At 36.6% G+C, this 25,483-nt stretch overlaps 1 protein-coding gene across 1 annotated transcript in view; it reads right to left on the bottom strand.

The window, feature by feature from the left end:
- The window catches only part of LOC125646912 (uncharacterized), a 324,296-nt gene that overhangs the window by 212,468 nt on the left and 86,345 nt on the right, over nt 1–25,483 (bottom strand). The window contains exons 25-76 of the mRNA XM_056139838.1: nt 25,334–25,447; nt 24,992–25,105; nt 24,142–24,255; nt 23,635–23,748; nt 23,420–23,533; nt 22,867–22,980; nt 22,525–22,638; nt 21,675–21,788; nt 21,173–21,286; nt 20,958–21,071; nt 20,397–20,510; nt 20,055–20,168; nt 19,205–19,318; nt 18,695–18,808; nt 18,480–18,593; nt 17,919–18,032; nt 17,577–17,690; nt 16,727–16,840; nt 16,217–16,330; nt 16,002–16,115; nt 15,441–15,554; nt 15,099–15,212; nt 14,249–14,362; nt 13,739–13,852; nt 13,524–13,637; nt 12,964–13,077; nt 12,622–12,735; nt 11,776–11,889; nt 11,266–11,379; nt 11,051–11,164; nt 10,491–10,604; nt 10,149–10,262; nt 9,303–9,416; nt 8,796–8,909; nt 8,581–8,694; nt 8,028–8,141; nt 7,686–7,799; nt 6,836–6,949; nt 6,329–6,442; nt 6,114–6,227; nt 5,561–5,674; nt 5,219–5,332; nt 4,373–4,486; nt 3,866–3,979; nt 3,651–3,764; nt 3,090–3,203; nt 2,748–2,861; nt 1,902–2,015; nt 1,395–1,508; nt 1,180–1,293; nt 627–740; nt 285–398 (exon numbers count right to left, since the gene is read on the bottom strand). Coding sequence (XP_055995813.1) covers nt 285–398; nt 627–740; nt 1,180–1,293; nt 1,395–1,508; nt 1,902–2,015; nt 2,748–2,861; nt 3,090–3,203; nt 3,651–3,764; nt 3,866–3,979; nt 4,373–4,486; nt 5,219–5,332; nt 5,561–5,674; nt 6,114–6,227; nt 6,329–6,442; nt 6,836–6,949; nt 7,686–7,799; nt 8,028–8,141; nt 8,581–8,694; nt 8,796–8,909; nt 9,303–9,416; nt 10,149–10,262; nt 10,491–10,604; nt 11,051–11,164; nt 11,266–11,379; nt 11,776–11,889; nt 12,622–12,735; nt 12,964–13,077; nt 13,524–13,637; nt 13,739–13,852; nt 14,249–14,362; nt 15,099–15,212; nt 15,441–15,554; nt 16,002–16,115; nt 16,217–16,330; nt 16,727–16,840; nt 17,577–17,690; nt 17,919–18,032; nt 18,480–18,593; nt 18,695–18,808; nt 19,205–19,318; nt 20,055–20,168; nt 20,397–20,510; nt 20,958–21,071; nt 21,173–21,286; nt 21,675–21,788; nt 22,525–22,638; nt 22,867–22,980; nt 23,420–23,533; nt 23,635–23,748; nt 24,142–24,255; nt 24,992–25,105; nt 25,334–25,447 — 5,928 coding nt within the window. The remainder of the gene's footprint in view (nt 1–284; nt 399–626; nt 741–1,179; nt 1,294–1,394; nt 1,509–1,901; nt 2,016–2,747; nt 2,862–3,089; nt 3,204–3,650; nt 3,765–3,865; nt 3,980–4,372; nt 4,487–5,218; nt 5,333–5,560; nt 5,675–6,113; nt 6,228–6,328; nt 6,443–6,835; nt 6,950–7,685; nt 7,800–8,027; nt 8,142–8,580; nt 8,695–8,795; nt 8,910–9,302; nt 9,417–10,148; nt 10,263–10,490; nt 10,605–11,050; nt 11,165–11,265; nt 11,380–11,775; nt 11,890–12,621; nt 12,736–12,963; nt 13,078–13,523; nt 13,638–13,738; nt 13,853–14,248; nt 14,363–15,098; nt 15,213–15,440; nt 15,555–16,001; nt 16,116–16,216; nt 16,331–16,726; nt 16,841–17,576; nt 17,691–17,918; nt 18,033–18,479; nt 18,594–18,694; nt 18,809–19,204; nt 19,319–20,054; nt 20,169–20,396; nt 20,511–20,957; nt 21,072–21,172; nt 21,287–21,674; nt 21,789–22,524; nt 22,639–22,866; nt 22,981–23,419; nt 23,534–23,634; nt 23,749–24,141; nt 24,256–24,991; nt 25,106–25,333; nt 25,448–25,483) is intronic.

Genomic DNA, 25,483 nt, shown 5'->3' with positions numbered 1-25,483 from the left:
CACGTATATACCATTTCCTTAAAATGAAATAATTTTACTTTCTCCTTGAATTTTTGTGATTCATTCCTTACAATAATAATTTGTACAAACTTAAAATCAAACGTGCTTTACGAATGCAATAAACTAAAAGAGATTAAAATTTAGTCCCAAAGAAACGCTTTGTGAATTTGCAAACATTTGATACGTACTCAATACGTTAAATACGTTACAGGTAGTCAATAGCCAGCATCATATTTGAAAACATGTGCCCTTTCTGATGCATACACTATATACAATCTCCTTACTTTGTGTGCAGTTGGTTCCATTCAATCCTGACGCACATTGACATTCGTAACCATTGATGAGATCCACGCATGTTCCATTGTTCTCACAAGGTTGGTCAACACATTCATCGATATCTACAACAATCGGCAAGGCATGAATAAAACAATAACTGTTTCTGCAATTTCTACCACTGAATAGTGCTCCTTCGTGCATAATGTAATACAATTCATATCATCAACCAATGCAACACACTTCGTAGTCATGATTAAAACTTTTTCATGACTAATTTCAACAACGAAGTATTGGATTATTTCATCAGGAGTAAAAGTTCCCGTTTGTGCATTGCGTTCTTGCACACTCACCGACAGTACAGTTTTTGCCGTTGAATCCCATAACACATGCACACTGGTAATCGTTGATGAGGTCTACACAGGTTCCATCATTCTGGCATGGTCCGTCAGAACACTCATCGATATCTACGAATATTACAAAATAGCATAATGATATCAGTAATAATAATGAGGATTGGTTTTATATAGCGCTTTTTCCAGCTGTTCAAAGCGCTTTACAATACATTATTACCCTGGCAGACCTTATATCAATGTAGAAATTTCTCAGCTTCCTGGGAAGCATACAGTGTAAGGTGCCGTTAAGGCGCTGGAGCAATAACATTATCTTTCACTGTCTATAGCCAGGTACCCCTTTTACACTTGGGTGGAGTGAGGAAATTCATGTAAAGTGCCTTTCCCAAGAACAAAACGTCGGCCCTGCCACGGCCAGGACTCCAACCCAAGACCTTTCGGTCGCGTGTCTGACAGCCTAACCACTAGGTCACCGACGCCACCAACGAACACTTCACTTAACCTTGCGTATTTGACATTGAAATTGAATGTAGATGGGTAAAATAGACTTTACTTGTTGAACAGTTTGTGTCTGCAAAACCAGGGACACAATCACACTGGTAGTTGTTTACAAGGTCCACACACGTTCCGTTGTTTTGACAAGGATCCCCAGCACATTCATCCATATCTGAATTTCAAAGAAAATTGTGGCATATAGCGTACAATAACATCACCTTAACACACAAGTTTTCGGCTAATTATTTTCAACTGCATTTTGATGAAACTTACTATTCTCGCAGTGAGTCCAATTAAATCCCGGAACACATTGACATTCGTAGGTATTAATTTGATCTATGCATGTTCCATTGTTCTGACAAGGTTCCGCCACACACCCATCTATATCTGAAATGAAATAGATTCTATATCAGCAAAGAAAGGATCTTTTTTCATGAAAAGATACACGAATTGAATGATGTGTTCATTATTTTCAATTTTTGTAGAAACCCAAGGCATTGAAATAACAAAAATCCTGCAATTTGTAACATCTTTTGAGGGAACACTCTATTTCGATCCGTTGTCAGTACATTTATACGATTTCATTAAAATGAAATAATGTTCTTTTCTTTTTAAATTGTTGTGTTCCTATTAATAATAGTTTGTACAGACTTCAAATCAAACGTGATTTACCAATGCCAAAAATTAAAACCAAGCAAGAATAATCACCAAGACACCCTTTGTCAATATTCAGTATCATATTTCAAAAAGTGTGTCCATTCTGATACCCAATCTCCTTACTTTCTGTGCAGTTGGTTCCATTAAATCCTGCCACGCATTGACATTTGTAGCCATTGACGAGATCCACGCATGTTCCATTGTTCTCGCATGGTTGGTCAATACAGTCATCGATATCTACAACAATGCGCAGGGCATAGATATAGAATAATTCTTTCTGCATTTCCTCTGACCCAATACTTGGTGGATAATGTAACACCATTCATAAAATCAACCAATGAAATACACTCTGTAGGCATCAGAACAGCGTTTCAATTACTGACGTCAGTATATTTTAAGACTATTTTACGACGATTAAATGTCGTCAAGGTCTTTCTACTGTTTCATAGTGTAGCGAAACAGTGATGTTTCTTTTTAAATCTTGGCAAAAATGTCAAAAGTATCAAACAGAAAGGTAAACCAGGGCATAATTTGTCAATTTAATAAGATACACCACTTCAAGAATGTGTCGATTACTTTCAATTTTCGTTGAGAAATCCAAGATGTTTCCATTTCAAAAAGCGTGTAATTTGTACCAGATTTTGAGGGGAAAACTGTTTTTGTCCATTATCACTACATACATGTCCACGTATATACCATTTCCTTAAAATGAAATAATTTTACTTTCTCCTTGAATTTTTGTGATTCATTCCTTACAATAATAATTTGTACAAACTTAAAATCAAACGTGCTTTACGAATGCAATAAACTAAAAGAGATTAAAATTTAGTCCCAAAGAAACGCTTTGTGAATTTGCAAACATTTGATACGTACTCAATACGTTAAATACGTTACAGGTAGTCAATAGCCAGCATCATATTTGAAAACATGTGCCCTTTCTGATGCATACACTATATACAATCTCCTTACTTTGCGTGCAGTTGGTTCCATTCAATCCTGACGCACATTGACATTCGTAACCATTGATGAGATCCACGCATGTTCCATTGTTCTCACAAGGTTGGTCAACACATTCATCGATATCTACAACAATCGGCAAGGCATGAATAAAACAATAACTGTTTCTGCAATTTCTACCACTGAATAGTGCTCCTTCGTGCATAATGTAATACAATTCATATCGTCAACCAATGCAACACACTTCGTAGTCATGATTAAAACTTTTTCATGACTAATTTCAACAACGAAGTATTGGATTATTTCATCAGGAGTAAAAGTTCCCGTTTGTGCATTGCGTTCTTGCACACTCACCGACAGTACAGTTTTTGCCGTTGAATCCCATAACACATGCACACTGGTAATCGTTGATGAGGTCTACACAGGTTCCATCATTCTGGCATGGTCCGTCAGAACACTCATCGATATCTACGAATATTACAAAATAGCATAATGATATCAGTAATAATAATGAGGATTGGTTTTATATAGCGCTTTTTCCAGCTGTTCAAAGCGCTTTACAATACATTATTACCCTGGCAGACCTTGTATCAATCTAGAAATTTCTCAGCTTCCTGGGAAGCATACAGTGTAAGGTGCCGTTAAGGCGCTGGAGCAATAACATTCTAACATTATCTTTCACTGTCTATAGCCAGGTACCCCTTTTACACTTGGGTGGAGTGAGGAAATTCATGTAAAGTGCCTTTCCCAAGAACAAAACGTCGGCCCTGCCACGGCCAGGACTCAAACCCAAGACCTTTCGGTCGCGCGTCTGACAGCCTAACCACTAGGTCACCGACGCCACCAACGAACACTTCACTTAACCTTGCGTATTTGACATTGACATTGAATGTAGATGGGTAAAATAGACTTTACTTGTTGAACAGTTTGTGTCTGCAAAACCAGGGACACAATCACACTGGTAGTTGTTTACAAGGTCCACACACGTTCCGTTGTTTTGACAAGGATCCCCAGCACATTCATCCATATCTGAATTTCAAAGAAAATTGTGGCATATAGCGTACAATAACATCACCTTAACACACAAGTTTTCGGCCAATTATTTTCAACTGCATTTTGATGAAACTTACTATTCTCGCAGTGAGTCCAATTAAATCCCGGAACACATTGACATTCGTAGGTATTAATTTGATCTATGCATGTTCCATTGTTCTGACAAGGTTCCGCCACACACCCATCTATATCTGAAATGAAATAGATTCTATATCAGCAAAGAAAGGATCTTTTTTCATGAAAAGATACACGAATTGAATGATGTGTTCATTATTTTCAATCTTTGTAGAAACCCAAGGCATTGAAATAACAAAAATCCTGCAATTTGTAACATCTTTTGAGGGAACACTCTATTTCGATCCGTTGTCAGTACATTTATACGATTTCATTAAAATGAAATAATGTTCTTTTCTTTTTAAATTGTTGTGTTCCTATTAATAATAGTTTGTACAGACTTCAAATCAAACGTGATTTACCAATGCCAAAAATTAAAACCAAGCAAGAATAATCACCAAGACACCCTTTGTCAATATTCAGTATCATATTTCAAAAAGTGTGTCCATTCTGATACCCAATCTCCTTACTTTCTGTGCAGTTGGTTCCATTAAATCCTGCCACGCATTGACATTTGTAGCCATTGACGAGATCCACGCATGTTCCATTGTTCTCGCATGGTTGGTCAATACAGTCATCGATATCTGCAACAATGCGCAGGGCATAGATATAGAATAATTCTTTCTGCATTTCCTCTGACCCAATACTTGGTGGATAATGTAACACCATTCATAAAATCAACCAATGAAATACACTCTGTAGGCATCAGAACAGCGTTTCAATTACTGACGTCAGTATATTTTAAGACTATTTTACGACGATTAAATGTCGTCAAGGTCTTTCTACTGTTTCATAGTGTAGCGAAACAGTGATGTTTCTTTTTAAATCTTGGCAAAAATGTCAAAAGTATCAAACAGAAAGGTAAACCAGGGCATAATTTGTCAATTTAATAAGATACACCACTTCAAGAATGTGTCGATTACTTTCAATTTTCGTTGAGAAATCCAAGATGTTTCCATTTCAAAAAGCGTGTAATTTGTACCAGATTTTGAGGGGAAAACTGTTTTTGTCCATTATCACTACATACATGTCCACGTATATACTATTTCCTTAAAATGAAATAATTTTACTTTCTCCTTGAATTTTTGTGATTCATTCCTTACAATAATAATTTGTACAAACTTAAAATCAAACGTGCTTTACGAATGCAATAAACTAAAAGAGATTAAAATTTAGTCCCAAAGAAACGCTTTGTGAATTTGCAAACATTTGATACGTACTCAATACGTTAAATACGTTACAGGTAGTCAATAGCCAGCATCATATTTGAAAACATGTGCCCTTTCTGATGCATACACTATATACAATCTCCTTACTTTGCGTGCAGTTGGTTCCATTCAATCCTGACGCACATTGACATTCGTAACCATTGATGAGATCCACGCATGTTCCATTGTTCTCACAAGGTTGGTCAACACATTCATCGATATCTACAACAATCGGCAAGGCATGAATAAAACAATAACTGTTTCTGCAATTTCTACCACTGAATAGTGCTCCTTCGTGCATAATGTAATACAATTCATATCATCAACCAATGCAACACACTTCGTAGTCATGATTAAAACTTTTTCATGACTAATTTCAACAACGAAGTATTGGATTATTTCATCAGGAGTAAAAGTTCCCGTTTGTGCATTGCGTTCTTGCACACTCACCGACAGTACAGTTTTTGCCGTTGAATCCCATAACACATGCACACTGGTAATCGTTGATGAGGTCTACACAGGTTCCATCATTCTGGCATGGTCCGTCAGAACACTCATCGATATCTACGAATATTACAAAATAGCATAATGATATCAGTAATAATAATGAGGATTGGTTTTATATACCGCTTTTTCCAGCTGTTCAAAGCGCTTTACAATACATTATTACCCTGGCAGACCTTATATCAATGTAGAAATTTCTCAGCTTCCTGGGAAGCATACAGTGTAAGGTGCCGTTAAGGCGCTGGAGCAATAACATTATCTTTCACTGTCTATAGCCAGGTACCCCTTTTACACTTGGGTGGAGTGAGGAAATTCATGTAAAGTGCCTTTCCCAAGAACAAAACGTCGGCCCTGCCACGGCCAGGACTCCAACCCAAGACCTTTCGGTCGCGCGTCTGACAGCCTAACCACTAGGTCACCGACGCCACCAACGAACACTTCACTTAACCTTGCGTATTTGACATTGAAATTGAATGTAGATGGGTAAAATAGACTTTACTTGTTGAACAGTTTGTGTCTGCAAAACCAGGGACACAATCACACTGGTAGTTGTTTACAAGGTCCACACACGTTCCGTTGTTTTGACAAGGATCCCCAGCACATTCATCCATATCTGAATTTCAAAGAAAATTGTGGGATATAGCGTACAATAGCATCACCTTAACACACAAGTTTTCGGCCAATTATTTTCAACTGCATTTTGATGAAACTTACTATTCTCGCAGTGAGTCCAATTAAATCCCGGAACACATTGACATTCGTAGGTATTAATTTGATCTATGCATGTTCCATTGTTCTGACAAGGTTCCGCCACACACCCATCTATATCTGAAATGAAATAGATTCTATATCAGCAAAGAAAGGATCTTTTTTCATGAAAAGATACACGAATTGAATGATGTGTTCATTATTTTCAATTTTTGTAGAAACCCAAGGCATTGAAATAACAAAAATCCTGCAATTTGTAACATCTTTTGAGGGAACACTCTATTTCGATCCGTTGTCAGTACATTTATACGATTTCATTAAAATGAAATAATGTTCTTTTCTTTTTAAATTGTTGTGTTCCTATTAATAATAGTTTGTACAGACTTCAAATCAAACGTGATTTACCAATGCCAAAAATTAAAACCAAGCAAGAATAATCACCAAGACACCCTTTGTCAATATTCAGTATCATATTTCAAAAAGCGTGTCCATTCTGATACCCAATCTCCTTACTTTCTGTGCAGTTGGTTCCATTAAATCCTGCCACGCATTGACATTTGTAGCCATTGACGAGATCCACGCATGTTCCATTGTTCTCGCATGGTTGGTCAATACAGTCATCGATATCTGCAACAATGCGCAGGGCATAGATATAGAATAATTCTTTCTGCATTTCCTCTGACCCAATACTTGGTGGATAATGTAACACCATTCATAAAATCAACCAATGAAATACACTCTGTAGGCATCAGAACAGCGTTTCAATTACTGACGTCAGTATATTTTAAGACTATTTTACGACGATTAAATGTCGTCAAGGTCTTTCTACTGTTTCATAGTGTAGCGAAACAGTGATGTTTCTTTTTAAATCTTGGCAAAAATGTCAAAAGTATCAAACAAAAAAGTAAACCAGGGCATAATTTGTCTGTCAATTTAATAAGATACACCACTTCAAGAATATGTCGATTACTTTCAATTTTCGTTGAGAAATCCAAGATGTTTCCATTTCAAAAAGCGTGTAATTTGTACCAGGTTTTGAGGGGAAAACTGTTTTTGTCCATTATCACTACATACATGTCCACGTATATACCATTTCCTTAAAATGAAATAATTTTACTTTCTCCTTGAATTTTTGTGATTCATTCCTTACAATAATAATTTGTACAAACTTAAAATCAAACGTGCTTTACGAATGCAATAAACTAAAAGAGATTAAAATTTAGTCCCAAAGAAACGCTTTGTGAATTTGCAAACATTTGATACGTACTCAATACGTTAAATACGTTACAGGTAGTCAATAACCAGCATCATATTTGAAAACATGTGCCCTTTCTGATGCATACACTATATACAATCTCCTTACTTTGCGTGCAGTTGGTTCCATTCAATCCTGACGCACATTGACATTCGTAACCATTGATGAGATCCACGCATGTTCCATTGTTCTCACAAGGTTGGTCAACACATTCATCGATATCTACAACAATCGGCAAGGCATGAATAAAACAATAACTGTTTCTGCAATTTCTACCACTGAATAGTGCTCCTTCGTGCATAATGTAATACAATTCATATCATCAACCAATGCAACACACTTCGTAGTCATGATTAAAACTTTTTCATGACTAATTTCAACAACGAAGTATTGGATTATTTCATCAGGAGTAAAAGTTCCCGTTTGTGCATTGCGTTCTTGCACACTCACCGACAGTACAGTTTTTGCCGTTGAATCCCATAACACATGCACACTGGTAATCGTTGATGAGGTCTACACAGGTTCCATCATTCTGGCATGGTCCGTCAGAACACTCATCGATATCTACGAATATTACAAAATAGCATAATGATATCAGTAATAATAATGAGGATTGGTTTTATATACCGCTTTTTCCAGCTGTTCAAAGCGCTTTACAATACATTATTACCCTGGCAGACCTTATATCAATGTAGAAATTTCTCAGCTTCCTGGGAAGCATACAGTGTAAGGTGCCGTTAAGGCGCTGGAGCAATAACATTATCTTTCACTGTCTATAGCCAGGTACCCCTTTTACACTTGGGTGGAGTGAGGAAATTCATGTAAAGTGCCTTTCCCAAGAACAAAACGTCGGCCCTGCCACGGCCAGGACTCAAACCCAAGACCTTTCGGTCGCGCGTCTGACAGCCTAACCACTAGGTCACCGACGCCACCAACGAACACTTCACTTAACCTTGCGTATTTGACATTGACATTGAATGTAGATGGGTAAAATAGACTTTACTTGTTGAACAGTTTGTGTCTGCAAAACCAGGGACACAATCACACTGGTAGTTGTTTACAAGGTCCACACACGTTCCGTTGTTTTGACAAGGATCCCCAGCACATTCATCCATATCTGAATTTCAAAGAAAATTGTGGGATATAGCGTACAATAACATCACCTTAACACACAAGTTTTCGGCCAATCATTTTCAACTGCATTTTGATGAAACTTACTATTCTCGCAGTGAGTCCAATTAAATCCCGGAACACATTGACATTCGTAGGTATTAATTTGATCTATGCATGTTCCATTGTTCTGACAAGGTTCCGCCACACACCCATCTATATCTGAAATGAAATAGATTCTATATCAGCAAAGAAAGGATCTTTTTTCATGAAAAGATACACGAATTGAATGATGTGTTCATTATTTTCAATTTTTGTAGAAACCCAAGGCATTGAAATAACAAAAATCCTGCAATTTGTAACATCTTTTGAGGGAACACTCTATTTCGATCCGTTGTCAGTACATTTATACGATTTCATTAAAATGAAATAATGTTCTTTTCTTTTTAAATTGTTGTGTTCCTATTAATAATAGTTTGTACAGACTTCAAATCAAACGTGATTTACCAATGCCAAAAATTAAAACCAAGCAAGAATAATCACCAAGACACCCTTTGTCAATATTCAGTATCATATTTCAAAAAGCGTGTCCATTCTGATACCCAATCTCCTTACTTTCTGTGCAGTTGGTTCCATTAAATCCTGCCACGCATTGACATTTGTAGCCATTGACGAGATCCACGCATGTTCCATTGTTCTCGCATGGTTGGTCAATACAGTCATCGATATCTGCAACAATGCGCAGGGCATAGATATAGAATAATTCTTTCTGCATTTCCTCTGACCCAATACTTGGTGGATAATGTAACACCATTCATAAAATCAACCAATGAAATACACTCTGTAGGCATCAGAACAGCGTTTCAATTACTGACGTCAGTATATTTTAAGACTATTTTACGACGATTAAATGTCGTCAAGGTCTTTCTACTGTTTCATAGTGTAGCGAAACAGTGATGTTTCTTTTTAAATCTTGGCAAAAATGTCAAAAGTATCAAACAGAAAGGTAAACCAGGGCATAATTTGTCAATTTAATAAGATACACCACTTCAAGAATGTGTCGATTACTTTCAATTTTCGTTGAGAAATCCAAGATGTTTCCATTTCAAAAAGCGTGTAATTTGTACCAGATTTTGAGGGGAAAACTGTTTTTGTCCATTATCACTACATACATGTCCACGTATATACCATTTCCTTAAAATGAAATAATTTTACTTTCTCCTTGAATTTTTGTGATTCATTCCTTACAATAATAATTTGTACAAACTTAAAATCAAATGTGCTTTACGAATGCAATAAACTAAAAGAGATTAAAATTTAGTCCCAAAGAAACGCTTTGTGAATTTGCAAACATTTGATACGTACTCAATACGTTAAATACGTTACAGGTAGTCAATAGCCAGCATCATATTTGAAAACATGTGCCCTTTCTGATGCATACACTATATACAATCTCCTTACTTTGCGTGCAGTTGGTTCCATTCAATCCTGACGCACATTGACATTCGTAACCATTGATGAGATCCACGCATGTTCCATTGTTCTCACAAGGTTGGTCAACACATTCATCGATATCTACAACAATCGGCAAGGCATGAATAAAACAATAACTGTTTCTGCAATTTCTACCACTGAATAGTGCTCCTTCGTGCATAATGTAATACAATTCATATCGTCAACCAATGCAACACACTTCGTAGTCATGATTAAAACTTTTTCATGACTAATTTCAACAACGAAGTATTGGATTATTTCATCAGGAGTAAAAGTTCCCGTTTGTGCATTGCGTTCTTGCACACTCACCGACAGTACAGTTTTTGCCGTTGAATCCCATAACACATGCACACTGGTAATCGTTGATGAGGTCTACACAGGTTCCATCATTCTGGCATGGTCCGTCAGAACACTCATCGATATCTACGAATATTACAAAATAGCATAATGATATCAATAATGATAATGAGGATTGTTTTATATAGCGCTTTTTCCAGCTGTTCAAAGCGCTTTACAATACATTATTACCCTGGCAGACCTTATATCAATCTAGAAATTTCTCAGCTTCCTGGGAAGCATACAGTGTAAGGTGCCGTTAAGGCGCTGGAGCAATAACATTCTAACATTATGTTTCACTGTCTATAGCCAGGTACCCCTTTTACACTTGGGTGGAGTGAGGAAATTCATGTAAAGTGCCTTTCCCAAGAACAAAACGTCGGCCCTGCCACGGCCAGGACTCCAACCCAAGACCTTTCGGTCGCGCGTCTGACATCCTAACCACTAGGTCACCGACGCCACCAACGAACACTTCACTTAACCTTGCGTATTTGACATTGAAATTGAATGTAGATGGGTAAAATAGACTTTACTTGTTGAACAGTTTGTGTCTGCAAAACCAGGGACACAATCACACTGGTAGTTGTTTACAAGGTCCACACACGTTCCGTTGTTTTGACAAGGATCCCCAGCACATTCATCCATATCTGAATTTCAAAGAAAATTGTGGGATATAGCGTACAATAACATCACCTTAACACACAAGTTTTCGGCCAATTATTTTCAACTGCATTTTGATGAAACTTACTATTCTCGCAGTGAGTCCAATTAAATCCCGGAACACATTGACATTCGTAGGTATTAATTTGATCTATGCATGTTCCATTGTTCTGACAAGGTTCCGCCACACACCCATCTATATCTGAAATGAAATAGATTCTATATCAGCAAAGAAAGGATCTTTTTTCATGAAAAGATACACGAATTGAATGATGTGTTCATTATTTTCAATTTTTGTAGAAACCCAAGGCATTGAAATAACAAAAATCCTGCAATTTGTACCATCTTTTGAGGGAACACTCTATTTCGATTCGTTGTCAGTATATTTACATGTATACGATTTCATTAAAATGAAATAATCTTTTCTTTTTAAATTGTTGTGTTCCTATTAATAATAGTTTGTACAGACTTCAAATCAAACGTGATTTACCAATGCCAAAAATTAAAACCAAGCAAGAATAATCACCAAGACACCCTTTGTCAATATTCAGTATCATATTTCAAAAAGTGTGTCCATTCTGATACCCAATCTCCTTACTTTCTGTGCAGTTGGTTCCATTAAATCCTGCCACGCATTGACATTTGTAGCCATTGACGAGATCCACGCATGTTCCATTGTTCTCGCATGGTTGGTCAATACAGTCATCGATATCTGCAACAATGCGCAGGGCATAGATATAGAATAATTCTTTCTGCATTTCCTCTGACCCAATACTTGGTGGATAATGTAACACCATTCATAAAATCAACCAATGAAATACACTCTGTAGGCATCAGAACAGCGTTTCAATTACTGACGTCAGTATATTTTAAGACTATTTTACGACGATTAAATGTCGTCAAGGTCTTTCTACTGTTTCATAGTGTAGCGAAACAGTGATGTTTCTTTTTAAATCTTGGCAAAAATGTCAAAAGTATCAAACAGAAAGGTAAACCAGGGCATAATTTGTCAATTTAATAAGATACACCACTTCAAGAATGTGTCGATTACTTTCAATTTTCGTTGAGAAATCCAAGATGTTTCCATTTCAAAAAGCGTGTAATTTGTACCAGATTTTGAGGGGAAAACTGTTTTTGTCCATTATCACTACATACATGTCCACGTATATACCATTTCCTTAAAATGAAATAATTTTACTTTCTCCTTGAATTTTTGTGATTCATTCCTTACAATAATAATTTGTACAAACTTAAAATCAAATGTGCTTTACGAATGCAATAAACTAAAAGAGATTAAAATTTAGTCCCAAAGAAACGCTTTGTGAATTTGCAAACATTTGATACGTACTCAATACGTTAAATACGTTACAGGTAGTCAATAGCCAGCATCATATTTGAAAACATGTGCCCTTTCTGATGCATACACTATATACAATCTCCTTACTTTGCGTGCAGTTGGTTCCATTCAATCCTGACGCACATTGACATTCGTAACCATTGATGAGATCCACGCATGTTCCATTGTTCTCACAAGGTTGGTCAACACATTCATCGATATCTACAACAATCGGCAAGGCATGAATAAAACAATAACTGTTTCTGCAATTTCTACCACTGAATAGTGCTCCTTCGTGCATAATGTAATACAATTCATATCGTCAACCAATGCAACACACTTCGTAGTCATGATTAAAACTTTTTCATGACTAATTTCAACAACGAAGTATTGGATTATTTCATCAGGAGTAAAAGTTCCCGTTTGTGCATTGCGTTCTTGCACACTCACCGACAGTACAGTTTTTGCCGTTGAATCCCATAACACATGCACACTGGTAATCGTTGATGAGGTCTACACAGGTTCCATCATTCTGGCATGGTCCGTCAGAACACTCATCGATATCTACGAATATTACAAAATAGCATAATGATATCAATAATGATAATGAGGATTGTTTTATATAGCGCTTTTTCCAGCTGTTCAAAGCGCTTTACAATACATTATTACCCTGGCAGACCTTATATCAATCTAGAAATTTCTCAGCTTCCTGGGAAGCATACAGTGTAAGGTGCCGTTAAGGCGCTGGAGCAATAACATTCTAACATTATGTTTCACTGTCTATAGCCAGGTACCCCTTTTACACTTGGGTGGAGTGAGGAAATTCATGTAAAGTGCCTTTCCCAAGAACAAAACGTCGGCCCTGCCACGGCCAGGACTCCAACCCAAGACCTTTCGGTCGCGCGTCTGACATCCTAACCACTAGGTCACCGACGCCACCAACGAACACTTCACTTAACCTTGCGTATTTGACATTGAAATTGAATGTAGATGGGTAAAATAGACTTTACTTGTTGAACAGTTTGTGTCTGCAAAACCAGGGACACAATCACACTGGTAGTTGTTTACAAGGTCCACACACGTTCCGTTGTTTTGACAAGGATCCCCAGCACATTCATCCATATCTGAATTTCAAAGAAAATTGTGGGATATAGCGTACAATAACATCACCTTAACACACAAGTTTTCGGCCAATTATTTTCAACTGCATTTTGATGAAACTTACTATTCTCGCAGTGAGTCCAATTAAATCCCGGAACACATTGACATTCGTAGGTATTAATTTGATCTATGCATGTTCCATTGTTCTGACAAGGTTCCGCCACACACCCATCTATATCTGAAATGAAATAGATTCTATATCAGCAAAGAAAGGATCTTTTTTCATGAAAAGATACACGAATTGAATGATGTGTTCATTATTTTCAATTTTTGTAGAAACCCAAGGCATTGAAATAACAAAAATCCTGCAATTTGTACCATCTTTTGAGGGAACACTCTATTTCGATTCGTTGTCAGTATATTTACATGTATACGATTTCATTAAAATGAAATAATCTTTTCTTTTTAAATTGTTGTGTTCCTATTAATAATAGTTTGTACAGACTTCAAATCAAACGTGATTTACCAATGCCAAAAATTAAAACCAAGCAAGAATAATCACCAAGACACCCTTTGTCAATATTCAGTATCATATTTCAAAAAGTGTGTCCATTCTGATACCCAATCTCCTTACTTTCTGTGCAGTTGGTTCCATTAAATCCTGCCACGCATTGACATTTGTAGGCATTGATGAGATCCACGCATGTTCCATTGTTCTCGCATGGTTGGTCAATACAGTCATCGATATCTGCAACAATCCGCAGGGCATAGATATAGAATAATTCTTTCTGCATTTCCTCTGACCCAATACTTGGTGGATAATGTAACACCATTCATAAAATCAACCAATGAAATACACTCTGTAGGCATCAGAACAGCGTTTCAATTACTGACGTCAGTATATTTTAAGACTATTTTACGACGATTAAATGTCGTCAAGGTCTTTCTACTGTTTCATAGTGTAGCGAAGCAGTGATGTTTCTTTTTAAATCTTGGCAAAAATGTCAAAAGTATCAAACAAAAAAGTAAACCAGGGCATAATTTGTCTGTCAATTTAATAAGATACACCACTTCAAGAATGTGTCGATTACTTTCAATTTTCGTTGAGAAATCCAAGATGTTTCCATTTCAAAAAGCCTGTAATTTGTACCAGGTTTTGAGGGGAAAACTGTTTTTGTCCATTATCACTACATACGTGTCCACGTATATACCATTTCCTTAAAATGAAATAATTTTACTTTCTCCTTGAATTTTTGTGATTCATTCCTTACAATAATAATTTGTACAAACTTAAAATCAAACGTGCTTTACGAATGCAATAAACTAAAAGAGATTAAAATTTTGTCCCAAAGAAACGCTTTGTGAATTTGCAAACATTTGATACGTACTCAATACGTTAAATACGTTACGGGTAGTCAATAGCCAGCATCATATTTGAAAACATGTGCCCTTTCTGATGCATACACTATATACAATCTCCTTACTTTGCGTGCAGTTGGTTCCATTCAATCCTGACGCACATTGACATTCGTAACCATTGATGAGATCCACGCATGTTCCATTGTTCTCACAAGGTTGGTCAACACATTCATCGATATCTACAACAATCGGCAAGGCATGAATAAAACAATAACTGTTTCTGCAATTTCTACCACTGAATAGTGCTCCTTCGTGCATAATGTAATACAATTCATATCATCAACCAATGCAACACACTTCGTAGTCATGATTAAAACTTTTTCATGACTAATTTCAACAACGAAGTATTGGATTATTTCATCAGGAGTAAAAGTTCCCGTTTGTGCATTGCGTTCTTGCACACTCACCGACAGTACAGTTTTTGCCGTTGAATCCCATAACACATGCACACTGGTAATCGTTGATGAGGTCTACACAGGTTCCATCATTCTGGCATGGTCCGTCAGAACACTCATCGATATCTACGAATATTACAAAATAGCATAATGATATTAATAATAATAATGAGGATTGGTTTTATATAGCGCTTTTTCCAGCTGTTCAAAGCGCTTTACAATACATTATTACCCTGGCAGACCTTATATCAATGTAGAAATTTCTTAGCTTCCTGGGAAGCATACAGTGTAAGGTGCCGTTAAGGCGCTGAAGCAATAACATTCTAACATTATCTTTCACTGTCTATAGCCAGGTACCCCTTTTACACTTGGGTGGAGTGAGGAAATTCATGTAAAGTGCCTTTCCCAAGAACAAAACGTCGGTCCTGCCACGGCCAGGACTCAAACCCAAGACCTTTCGGTCGCGCGTCTGACAGCCTAACCACTAGGTCACCGACGCCACCAACGAACACTTCACTTAACCTTGCGTATTTGACATTGAAATTGAATGTAGATGGGTAAAATAGACTTTACTTGTTGAACAGTTTGTGTCTGCAAAACCAGGGACACAATCACACTGGTAGTTGTTTACAAGGTCCACACACGTTCCGTTGTTTTGACAAGGATCCCCAGCACATTCATCCATATCTGAATTTCAAAGAAAATTGTGGGATATAGCGTACAATAACATCACCTTAACACACAAGTTTTCGGCCAATCATTTTCAACTGCATTTTGATGAAACTTACTATTCTCGCAGTGAGTCCAATTAAATCCCGGAACACATTGACATTCGTAGGTATTAATTTGATCTATGCATGTTCCATTGTTCTGACAAGGTTCCGCCACACACCCATCTATATCTGAAATGAAATAGATTCTATATCAGCAAAGAAAGGATCTTTTTTCATGAAAAGATACACGAATTGAATGATGTGTTCATTATTTTCAATTTTTGTAGAAACCCAAGGCATTGAAATAACAAAAATCCTGCAATTTGTAACATCTTTTGAGGGAACACTCTATTTCGATTCGTTGTCAGTACATTTACATGTATACGATTTCATTAAAATGAAATAATCTTTTCTTTTTAAATTGTTGTGTTCCTATTAATAATAGTTTGTACAGACTTCAAATCAAACGTGATTTACCAATGCCAAAAATTAAAACCAAGCAAGAATAATCACCAAGACACCCTTTGTCAATATTCAGTATCATATTTCAAAAAGTGTGTCCATTCTGATACCCAATCTCCTTACTTTCTGTGCAGTTGGTTCCATTAAATCCTGCCACGCATTGACATTTGTAGGCATTGATGAGATCCACGCATGTTCCATTGTTCTCGCATGGTTGGTCAATACAGTCATCGATATCTGCAACAATCCGCAGGGCATAGATATAGAATAATTCTTTCTGCATTTCCTCTGACCCAATACTTGGTGGATAATGTAACACCATTCATAAAATCAACCAATGAAATACACTCTGTAGGCATCAGAACAGCGTTTCAATTACTGACGTCAGTATATTTTAAGACTATTTTACGACGATTAAATGTCGTCAAGGTCTTTCTACTGTTTCATAGTGTAGCGAAACAGTGATGTTTCTTTTTAAATCTTGGCAAAAATGTCAAAAGTATCAAACAAAAAAGTAAACCAGGGCATAATTTGTCTGTCAATTTAATAAGATACACCACTTCAAGAATGTGTCGATTACTTTCAATTTTCGTTGAGAAATCCAAGATGTTTCCATTTCAAAAAGCCTGTAATTTGTACCAGGTTTTGAGGGGAAAACTGTTTTTGTCCATTATCACTACATACGTGTCCACGTATATACCATTTCCTTAAAATGAAATAATTTTACTTTCTCCTTGAATTTTTGTGATTCATTCCTTACAATAATAATTTGTACAAACTTAAAATCAAACGTGCTTTACGAATGCAATAAACTAAAAGAGATTAAAATTTTGTCCCAAAGAAACGCTTTGTGAATTTGCAAACATTTGATACGTACTCAATACGTTAAATACGTTACGGGTAGTCAATAGCCAGCATCATATTTGAAAACATGTGCCCTTTCTGATGCATACACTATATACAATCTCCTTACTTTGCGTGCAGTTGGTTCCATTCAATCCTGACGCACATTGACATTCGTAACCATTGATGAGATCCACGCATGTTCCATTGTTCTTACAAGGTTGGTCAACACATTCATCGATATCTACAACAATCGGCAAGGCATGAATAAAACAATAACTGTTTCTGCAATTTCTACCACTGAATAGTGCTCCTTCGTGCATAATGTAATACAATTCATATCATCAACCAATGCAACACACTTCGTAGTCATGATTAAAACTTTTTCATGACTAATTTCAACAACGAAGTATTGGATTATTTCATCAGGAGTAAAAGTTCCCGTTTGTGCATTGCGTTCTTGCACACTCACCGACAGTACAGTTTTTGCCGTTGAATCCCATAACACATGCACACTGGTAATCGTTGATGAGGTCTACACAGGTTCCATCATTCTGGCATGGTCCGTCAGAACACTCATCGATATCTACGAATATTACAAAATAGCATAATGATATTAATAATAATAATGAGGATTGGTTTTATATAGCGCTTTTTCCAGCTGTTCAAAGCGCTTTACAATACATTATTACCCTGGCAGACCTTATATCAATGTAGAAATTTCTTAGCTTCCTGGGAAGCATACAGTGTAAGGTGCCGTTAAGGCGCTGAAGCAATAACATTCTAACATTATCTTTCACTGTCTATAGCCAGGTACCCCTTTTACACTTGGGTGGAGTGAGGAAATTCATGTAAAGTGCCTTTCCCAAGAACAAAACGTCGGTCCTGCCACGGCCAGGACTCAAACCCAAGACCTTTCGGTCGCGCGTCTGACAGCCTAACCACTAGGTCACCGACGCCACCAACGAACACTTCACTTAACCTTGCGTATTTGACATTGAAATTGAATGTAGATGGGTAAAATAGACTTTACTTGTTGAACAGTTTGTGTCTGCAAAACCAGGGACACAATCACACTGGTAGTTGTTTACAAGGTCCACACACGTTCCGTTGTTTTGACAAGGATCCCCAGCACATTCATCCATATCTGAATTTCAAAGAAAATTGTGGGATATAGCGTACAATAACATCACCTTAACACACAAGTTTTCGGCCAATCATTTTCAACTGCATTTTGATGAAACTTACTATTCTCGCAGTGAGTCCAATTAAATCCCGGAACACATTGACATTCGTAGGTATTAATTTGATCTATGCATGTTCCATTGTTCTGACAAGGTTCCGCCACACACCCATCTATATCTGAAATGAAATAGATTCTATATCAGCAAAGAAAGGATCTTTTTTCATGAAAAGATACACGAATTGAATGATGTGTTCATTATTTTCAATTTTTGTAGAAACCCAAGGCATTGAAATAACAAAAATCCTGCAATTTGTAACATCTTTTGAGGGAACACTCTATTTCGATTCGTTGTCAGTACATTTACATGTATACGATTTCATTAAAATGAAATAATCTTTTCTTTTTAAATTGTTGTGTTCCTATTAATAATAGTTTGTACAGACTTCAAATCAAACGTGATTTACCAATGCCAAAAATTAAAACCAAGCAAGAATAATCACCAAGACACCCTTTGTCAATATTCAGTATCATATTTCAAAAAGTGTGTCCATTCTGATACCCAATCTCCTTACTTTCTGTGCAGTTGGTTCCATTAAATCCTGCCACGCATTGACATTTGTAGGCATTGATGAGATCCACGCATGTTCCATTGTTCTCGCATGGTTGGTCAATACAGTCATCGATATCTGCAACAATCCGCAGGGCATAGATATAGAATAATTCTTTCTGCATTTCCTCTGACCCAATACTTGGTGGATAATGTAACACCATTCATAAAATCAACCAATGAAATACACTCTGTAGGCATCAGAACAGCGTTTCAATTACTGACGTCAGTATATTTTAAGACTATTTTACGACGATTAAATGTCGTCAAGGTCTTTCTACTGTTTCATAGTGTAGCGAAACAGTGATGTTTCTTTTTAAATCTTGGCAAAAATGTCAAAAGTATCAAACAAAAAAGTAAACCAGGGCATAATTTGTCTGTCAATTTAATAAGATACACCACTTCAAGAATGTGTCGATTACTTTCAATTTTCGTTGAGAAATCCAAGATGTTTCCATTTCAAAAAGCGTGTAATTTGTACCAGGTTTTGAGGGGAAAACTGTTTTTGTCCATTATCACTACATACGTGTCCACGTATATACCATTTCCTTAAAATGAAATAATTTTACTTTCTCCTTGAATTTTTGTGATTCATTCCTTACAATAATAATTTGTACAAACTTAAAATCAAACGTGCTTTATGAATGCAATAAACTAAAAGAGCTTAAAATTTAGTCCCAAAGAAACGCTTTGTGAATTTGCAAACATTTGATACGTACTCAATACGTTAAATACGTTACGGGTAGTCAATAGCCAGCATCATATTTGAAAACATGTGCCCTTTCTGATGCATACACTATATACAATCTCCTTACTTTGCGTGCAGTTGGTTCCATTCAATCCTGACGCACATTGACATTCGTAACCATTGATGAGATCCACGCATGTTCCATTGTTCTTACAAGGTTGGTCAACACATTCATCGATATCTACAACAATCGGCAAGGCATGAATAAAACAATAACTGTTTCTGCAATTTCTACCACTGAATAGTGCTCCTTCGTGCATAATGTAATACAATTCATATCATCAACCAATGCAACACACTTCGTAGTCATGATTAAAACTTTTTCATGACTAATTTCAACAACGAAGTATTGGATTATTTCATCAGGAGTAAAAGTTCCCGTTTGTGCATTGCGTTCTTGCACACTCACCGACAGTACAGTTTTTGCCGTTGAATCCCATAACACATGCACACTGGTAATCGTTGATGAGGTCTACACAGGTTCCATCATTCTGGCATGGTCCGTCAGAACACTCATCGATATCTACGAATATTACAAAATAGCATAATGATATTAATAATAATAATGAGGATTGGTTTTATATACCGCTTTTTCCAGCTGTTCAAAGCGCTTTACAATACATTATTACCCTGGCAGACCTTATATCAATGTAGAAATTTCTTAGCTTCCTGGGAAGCATACAGTGTAAGGTGCCGTTAAGGCGTTGAAGCAATAACATTCTAACATTATCTTTCACTGTCTATAGCCAGGTACCCCTTTTACACTTGGGTGGAGTGAGGAAATTCATGTAAAGTGCCTTTCCCAAGAACAAAACGTCGGCCCTGCCACGGCCAGGACTCCAACCCAAGACCTTTCGGTCGCGCGTCTGACAGTCTAACCACTAGGTCACCGACGCCACCAACGAACACTTCACTTAACCTTGCGTATTTGACATTGAAATTGAATGTAGATGGGTAAAATAGACTTTACTTGTTGAACAGTTTGTGTCTGCAAAACCAGGGACACAATCACACTGGTAGTTGTTTACAAGGTCCACACACGTTCCGTTGTTTTGACAAGGATCCCCAGCACATTCATCCATATCTGAATTTCAAAGAAAATTGTGGCATATAGCGTACAATAACATCACCTTAACACACAAGTTTTCGGTCAATTATTTTCAACTGCATTTTGATGAAACTTACTATTCTCGCAGTGAGTCCAATTAAATCCCGGAACACATTGACATTCGTAGGTATTAATTTGATCTATGCATGTTCCATTGTTCTGACAAGGTTCCGCCACACACCCATCTATATCTGAAATGAAATAGATTCTATATCAGCAAAGAAAGGATCTTTTTTCATGAAAAGATACACGAATTGAATGATGTGTTCATTATTTTCAAATTTTGTAGAAACCCAAGGCATTGAAATAACAAAAATCCTGCAATTTGTAACATCTTTTGAGGGAACACTCTATTTCGATCCGTTGTCAGTACATTTATACGAGTTCATTAAAATGAAATAATGTTCTTTTTAAATTGTTGTGTTCCTATTAATAATAGTTTGTACAGACTTCAAATCAAACGTAATTTACCAATGCCAAAAATTAAAACCAAGCAAGAATAATCACCAAGACACCCTTTGTCAATATTCAGTATCATATTTCAAAAAGTGTGTCCATTCTGATACCCAATCTCCTTACTTTCTGTGCAGTTGGTTCCATTAAATCCTGCCACGCATTGACATTTGTAGGCATTGACGAGATCCACGCATGTTCCATTGTTCTCGCATGGTTGGTCAATACAGTCATCGATATCTGCAACAATCCGCAGGGCATAGATATAGAATAATTCTTTCTGCATTTCCTCTGACCCAATACTTGGTGGATAATGTAACACCATTCATAAAATCAACCAATGAAATACACTCTGTAGGCATCAGAACAGCGTTTCAATTACTGACGTCAATATATTTTAAGACTATTTTACGACGATTAAATGTCGTCAAGGTCTTTCTACTGTTTCATAGTGTAGCGAAACAGTGATGTTTCTTTTTAAATCTTGGCAAAAATGTCAAAAGTATCAAACAAAAAAGTAAACCAGGGCATAATTTGTCTGTCAATTTAATAAGATACACCACTTCAAGAATGTGTCGATTACTTTCAATTTTCGTTGAGAAATCCAAGATGTTTCCATTTCAAAAAGCGTGTAATTTGTACCAGATTTTGAGGGGAAAACTGTTTTTGTCCATTATCACTACATACATGTCCACGTATATACCATTTCCTTAAAATGAAATAATTTTACTTTCTCCTTGAATTTTTGTGATTCATTCCTTACAATAATAATTTGTACAAACTTAAAATCAAACGTGCTTTACGAATGCAATAAACTAAAAGAGATTAAAATTTAGTCCCAAAGAAACGCTTTGTGAATTTGCAAACATTTGATACGTACTCAATACGTTAAATACGTTACAGGTAGTCAATAGCCAGCATCATATTTGAAAACATGTGCCCTTTCTGATGCATACACTATATACAATCTCCTTACTTTGCGTGCAGTTGGTTCCATTCAATCCTGACGCACATTGACATTCGTAACCATTGATGAGATCCACGCATGTTCCATTGTTCTCACAAGGTTGGTCAACACATTCATCGATATCTACAACAATCGGCAAGGCATGAATAAAACAATAACTGTTTCTGCAATTTCTACCACTGAATAGTGCTCCTTCGTGCATAATGTAATACAATTCATACCATCAACCAATGCAACACACTTCGTAGTCATGATTAAAACTTTTTCATGACTAATTTCAACAACGAAGTATTGGATTATTTCATCAGGAGTAAAAGTTCCCGTTTGTGCATTGCGTTCTTGCACACTCACCGACAGTACAGTTTTTGCCGTTGAATCCCATAACACATGCACACTGGTAATCGTTGATGAGGTCTACACAGGTTCCATCATTCTGGCATGGTCCGTCAGAACACTCATCGATATCTACGAATATTACAAAATAGCATAATGATATCAGTAATAATAATGAGGATTGGTTTTATATAGCGCTTTTTCCAGCTGTTCAAAGCGCTTTACAATACATTATTACCCTGGCAGACCTTATATCAATGTAGAAATTTCTCAGCTTCCTGGGAAGCATACAGTGTAAGGTGCCGTTAAGGCGCTGGAGCAATAACATTATCTTTCACTGTCTATAGCCAGGTACCCCTTTTACACTTGGGTGGAGTGAGGAAATTCATGTAAAGTGCCTTTCCCAAGAACAAAACGTCGGCCCTGCCACGGCCAGGACTCCAACCCAAGACCTTTCGGTCGCGCGTCTGACAGCCTAACCACTAGGTCACCGACGCCACCAACGAACACTTCACTTAACCTTGCGTATTTGACATTGAAATTGAATGTAGATGGGTAAAATAGACTTTACTTGTTGAACAGTTTGTGTCTGCAAAACCAGGGACACAATCACACTGGTAGTTGTTTACAAAGTCCACACACGTTCCGTTGTTTTGACAAGGATCCCCAGCACATTCATCCATATCTGAATTTCAAAGAAAATTGTGGCATATAGCGTACAATAACATCACCTTAACACACAAGTTTTCGGCCAATTATTTTCAACTGCATTTTGATGAAACTTACTATTCTCGCAGTGAGTCCAATTAAATCCCGGAACACATTGACATTCGTAGGTATTAATTTGATCTATGCATGTTCCATTGTTCTGACAAGGTTCCGCCACACATCCATCTATATCTGAAATGAAATAGATTCTATATCAGCAAAGAAAGGATCTTTTTTCATGAAAAGATACACGAATTGAATGATGTGTTCATTATTTTCAATTTTTGTAGAAACCCAAGGCATTGAAATAACAAAAATCCTGCAATTTGTAACATCTTTTGAGGGAACACTCTATTTCGATCCGTTGTCAGTACATTTATACGATTTCATTAAAATGAAATAATGTTCTTTTCTTTTTAAATTGTTGTGTTCCTATTAATAATAGTTTGTACAGACTTCAAATCAAACGTGATTTACCAATGCCAAAAATTAAAACCAAGCAAGAATAATCACCAAGACACCCTTTGTCAATATTCAGTATCATATTTCAAAAAGTGTGTCCATTCTGATACCCAATCTCCTTACTTTCTGTGCAGTTGGTTCCATTAAATCCTGCCACGCATTGACATTTGTAGTCATTGACGAGATCCACGCATGTTCCATTGTTCTCGCATGGTTGGTCAATACAGTCATCGATATCTGCAACAATCCGCAGGGCATAGATATAGAATAATTCTTTCTGCATTTCCTCTGACCCAATACTTGGTGGATAATGTAACACCATTCATAAAATCAACCAATGAAATACACTCTGTAGGCATCAGAACAGCGTTTCAATTACTGACGTCAGTATATTTTAAGACTATTTTACGACGATTAAATGTCGTCAAGGTCTTTCTACTGTTTCATAGTGTAGCGAAACAGTGATGTTTCTTTTTAAATCTTGGCAAAAATGTCAAAAGTATCAAACAAAAAAGTAAACCAGGGCATAATTTGTCTGTCAATTTAATAAGATACACCACTTCAAGAATGTGTCGATTACTTTCAATTTTCGTTGAGAAATCCAAGATGTTTCCATTTCAAAAAGCGTGTAATTTGTACCAGATTTTGAGGGGAAAACTGTTTTTGTCCATTATCACTACATACATGTCCACGTATATACCATTTCCTTAAAATGAAATAATTTTACTTTCTCCTTGAATTTTTGTGATTCATTCCTTACAATAATAATTTGTACAAACTTAAAATCAAACGTGCTTTACGAATGCAATAAACTAAAAGAGATTAAAATTTAGTCCCAAAGAAACGCTTTGTGAATTTGCAAACATTTGATACGTACTCAATACGTTAAATACGTTACAGGTAGTCAATAGCCAGCATCATATTTGAAAACATGTGCCCTTTCTGATGCATACACTATATACAATCTCCTTACTTTGTGTGCAGTTGGTTCCATTCAATCCTGACGCACATTGACATTCGTAACCATTGATGAGATCCACGCATGTTCCATTGTTCTCACAAGGTTGGTCAACACATTCATCGATATCTACAACAATCGGCAAGGCATGAATAAAACAATAACTGTTTCTGCAATTTCTACCACTGAATAGTGCTCCTTCGTGCATAATGTAATACAATTCATATCATCAACCAATGCAACACACTTCGTAGTCATGATTAAAACTTTTTCATGACTAATTTCAACAACGAAGTATTGGATTATTTCATCAGGAGTAAAAGTTCCCGTTTGTGCATTGCGTTCTTGCACACTCACCGACAGTACAGTTTTTGCCGTTGAATCCCATAACACATGCACACTGGTAATCGTTGATGAGGTCTACACAGGTTCCATCATTCTGGCATGGTCCGTCAGAACACTCATCGATATCTACGAATATTACAAAATAGCATAATGATATTAATA

This window comes from Ostrea edulis, chromosome 6, assembly GCF_947568905.1.
Source record: "Ostrea edulis chromosome 6, xbOstEdul1.1, whole genome shotgun sequence".
Lineage (NCBI taxonomy): Eukaryota > Metazoa > Mollusca > Bivalvia > Ostreida > Ostreidae > Ostrea > Ostrea edulis.
The sequence above is the reverse complement of the archived record's forward strand: the minus strand, read 5'-3'. Positions and strand labels throughout refer to the sequence as shown.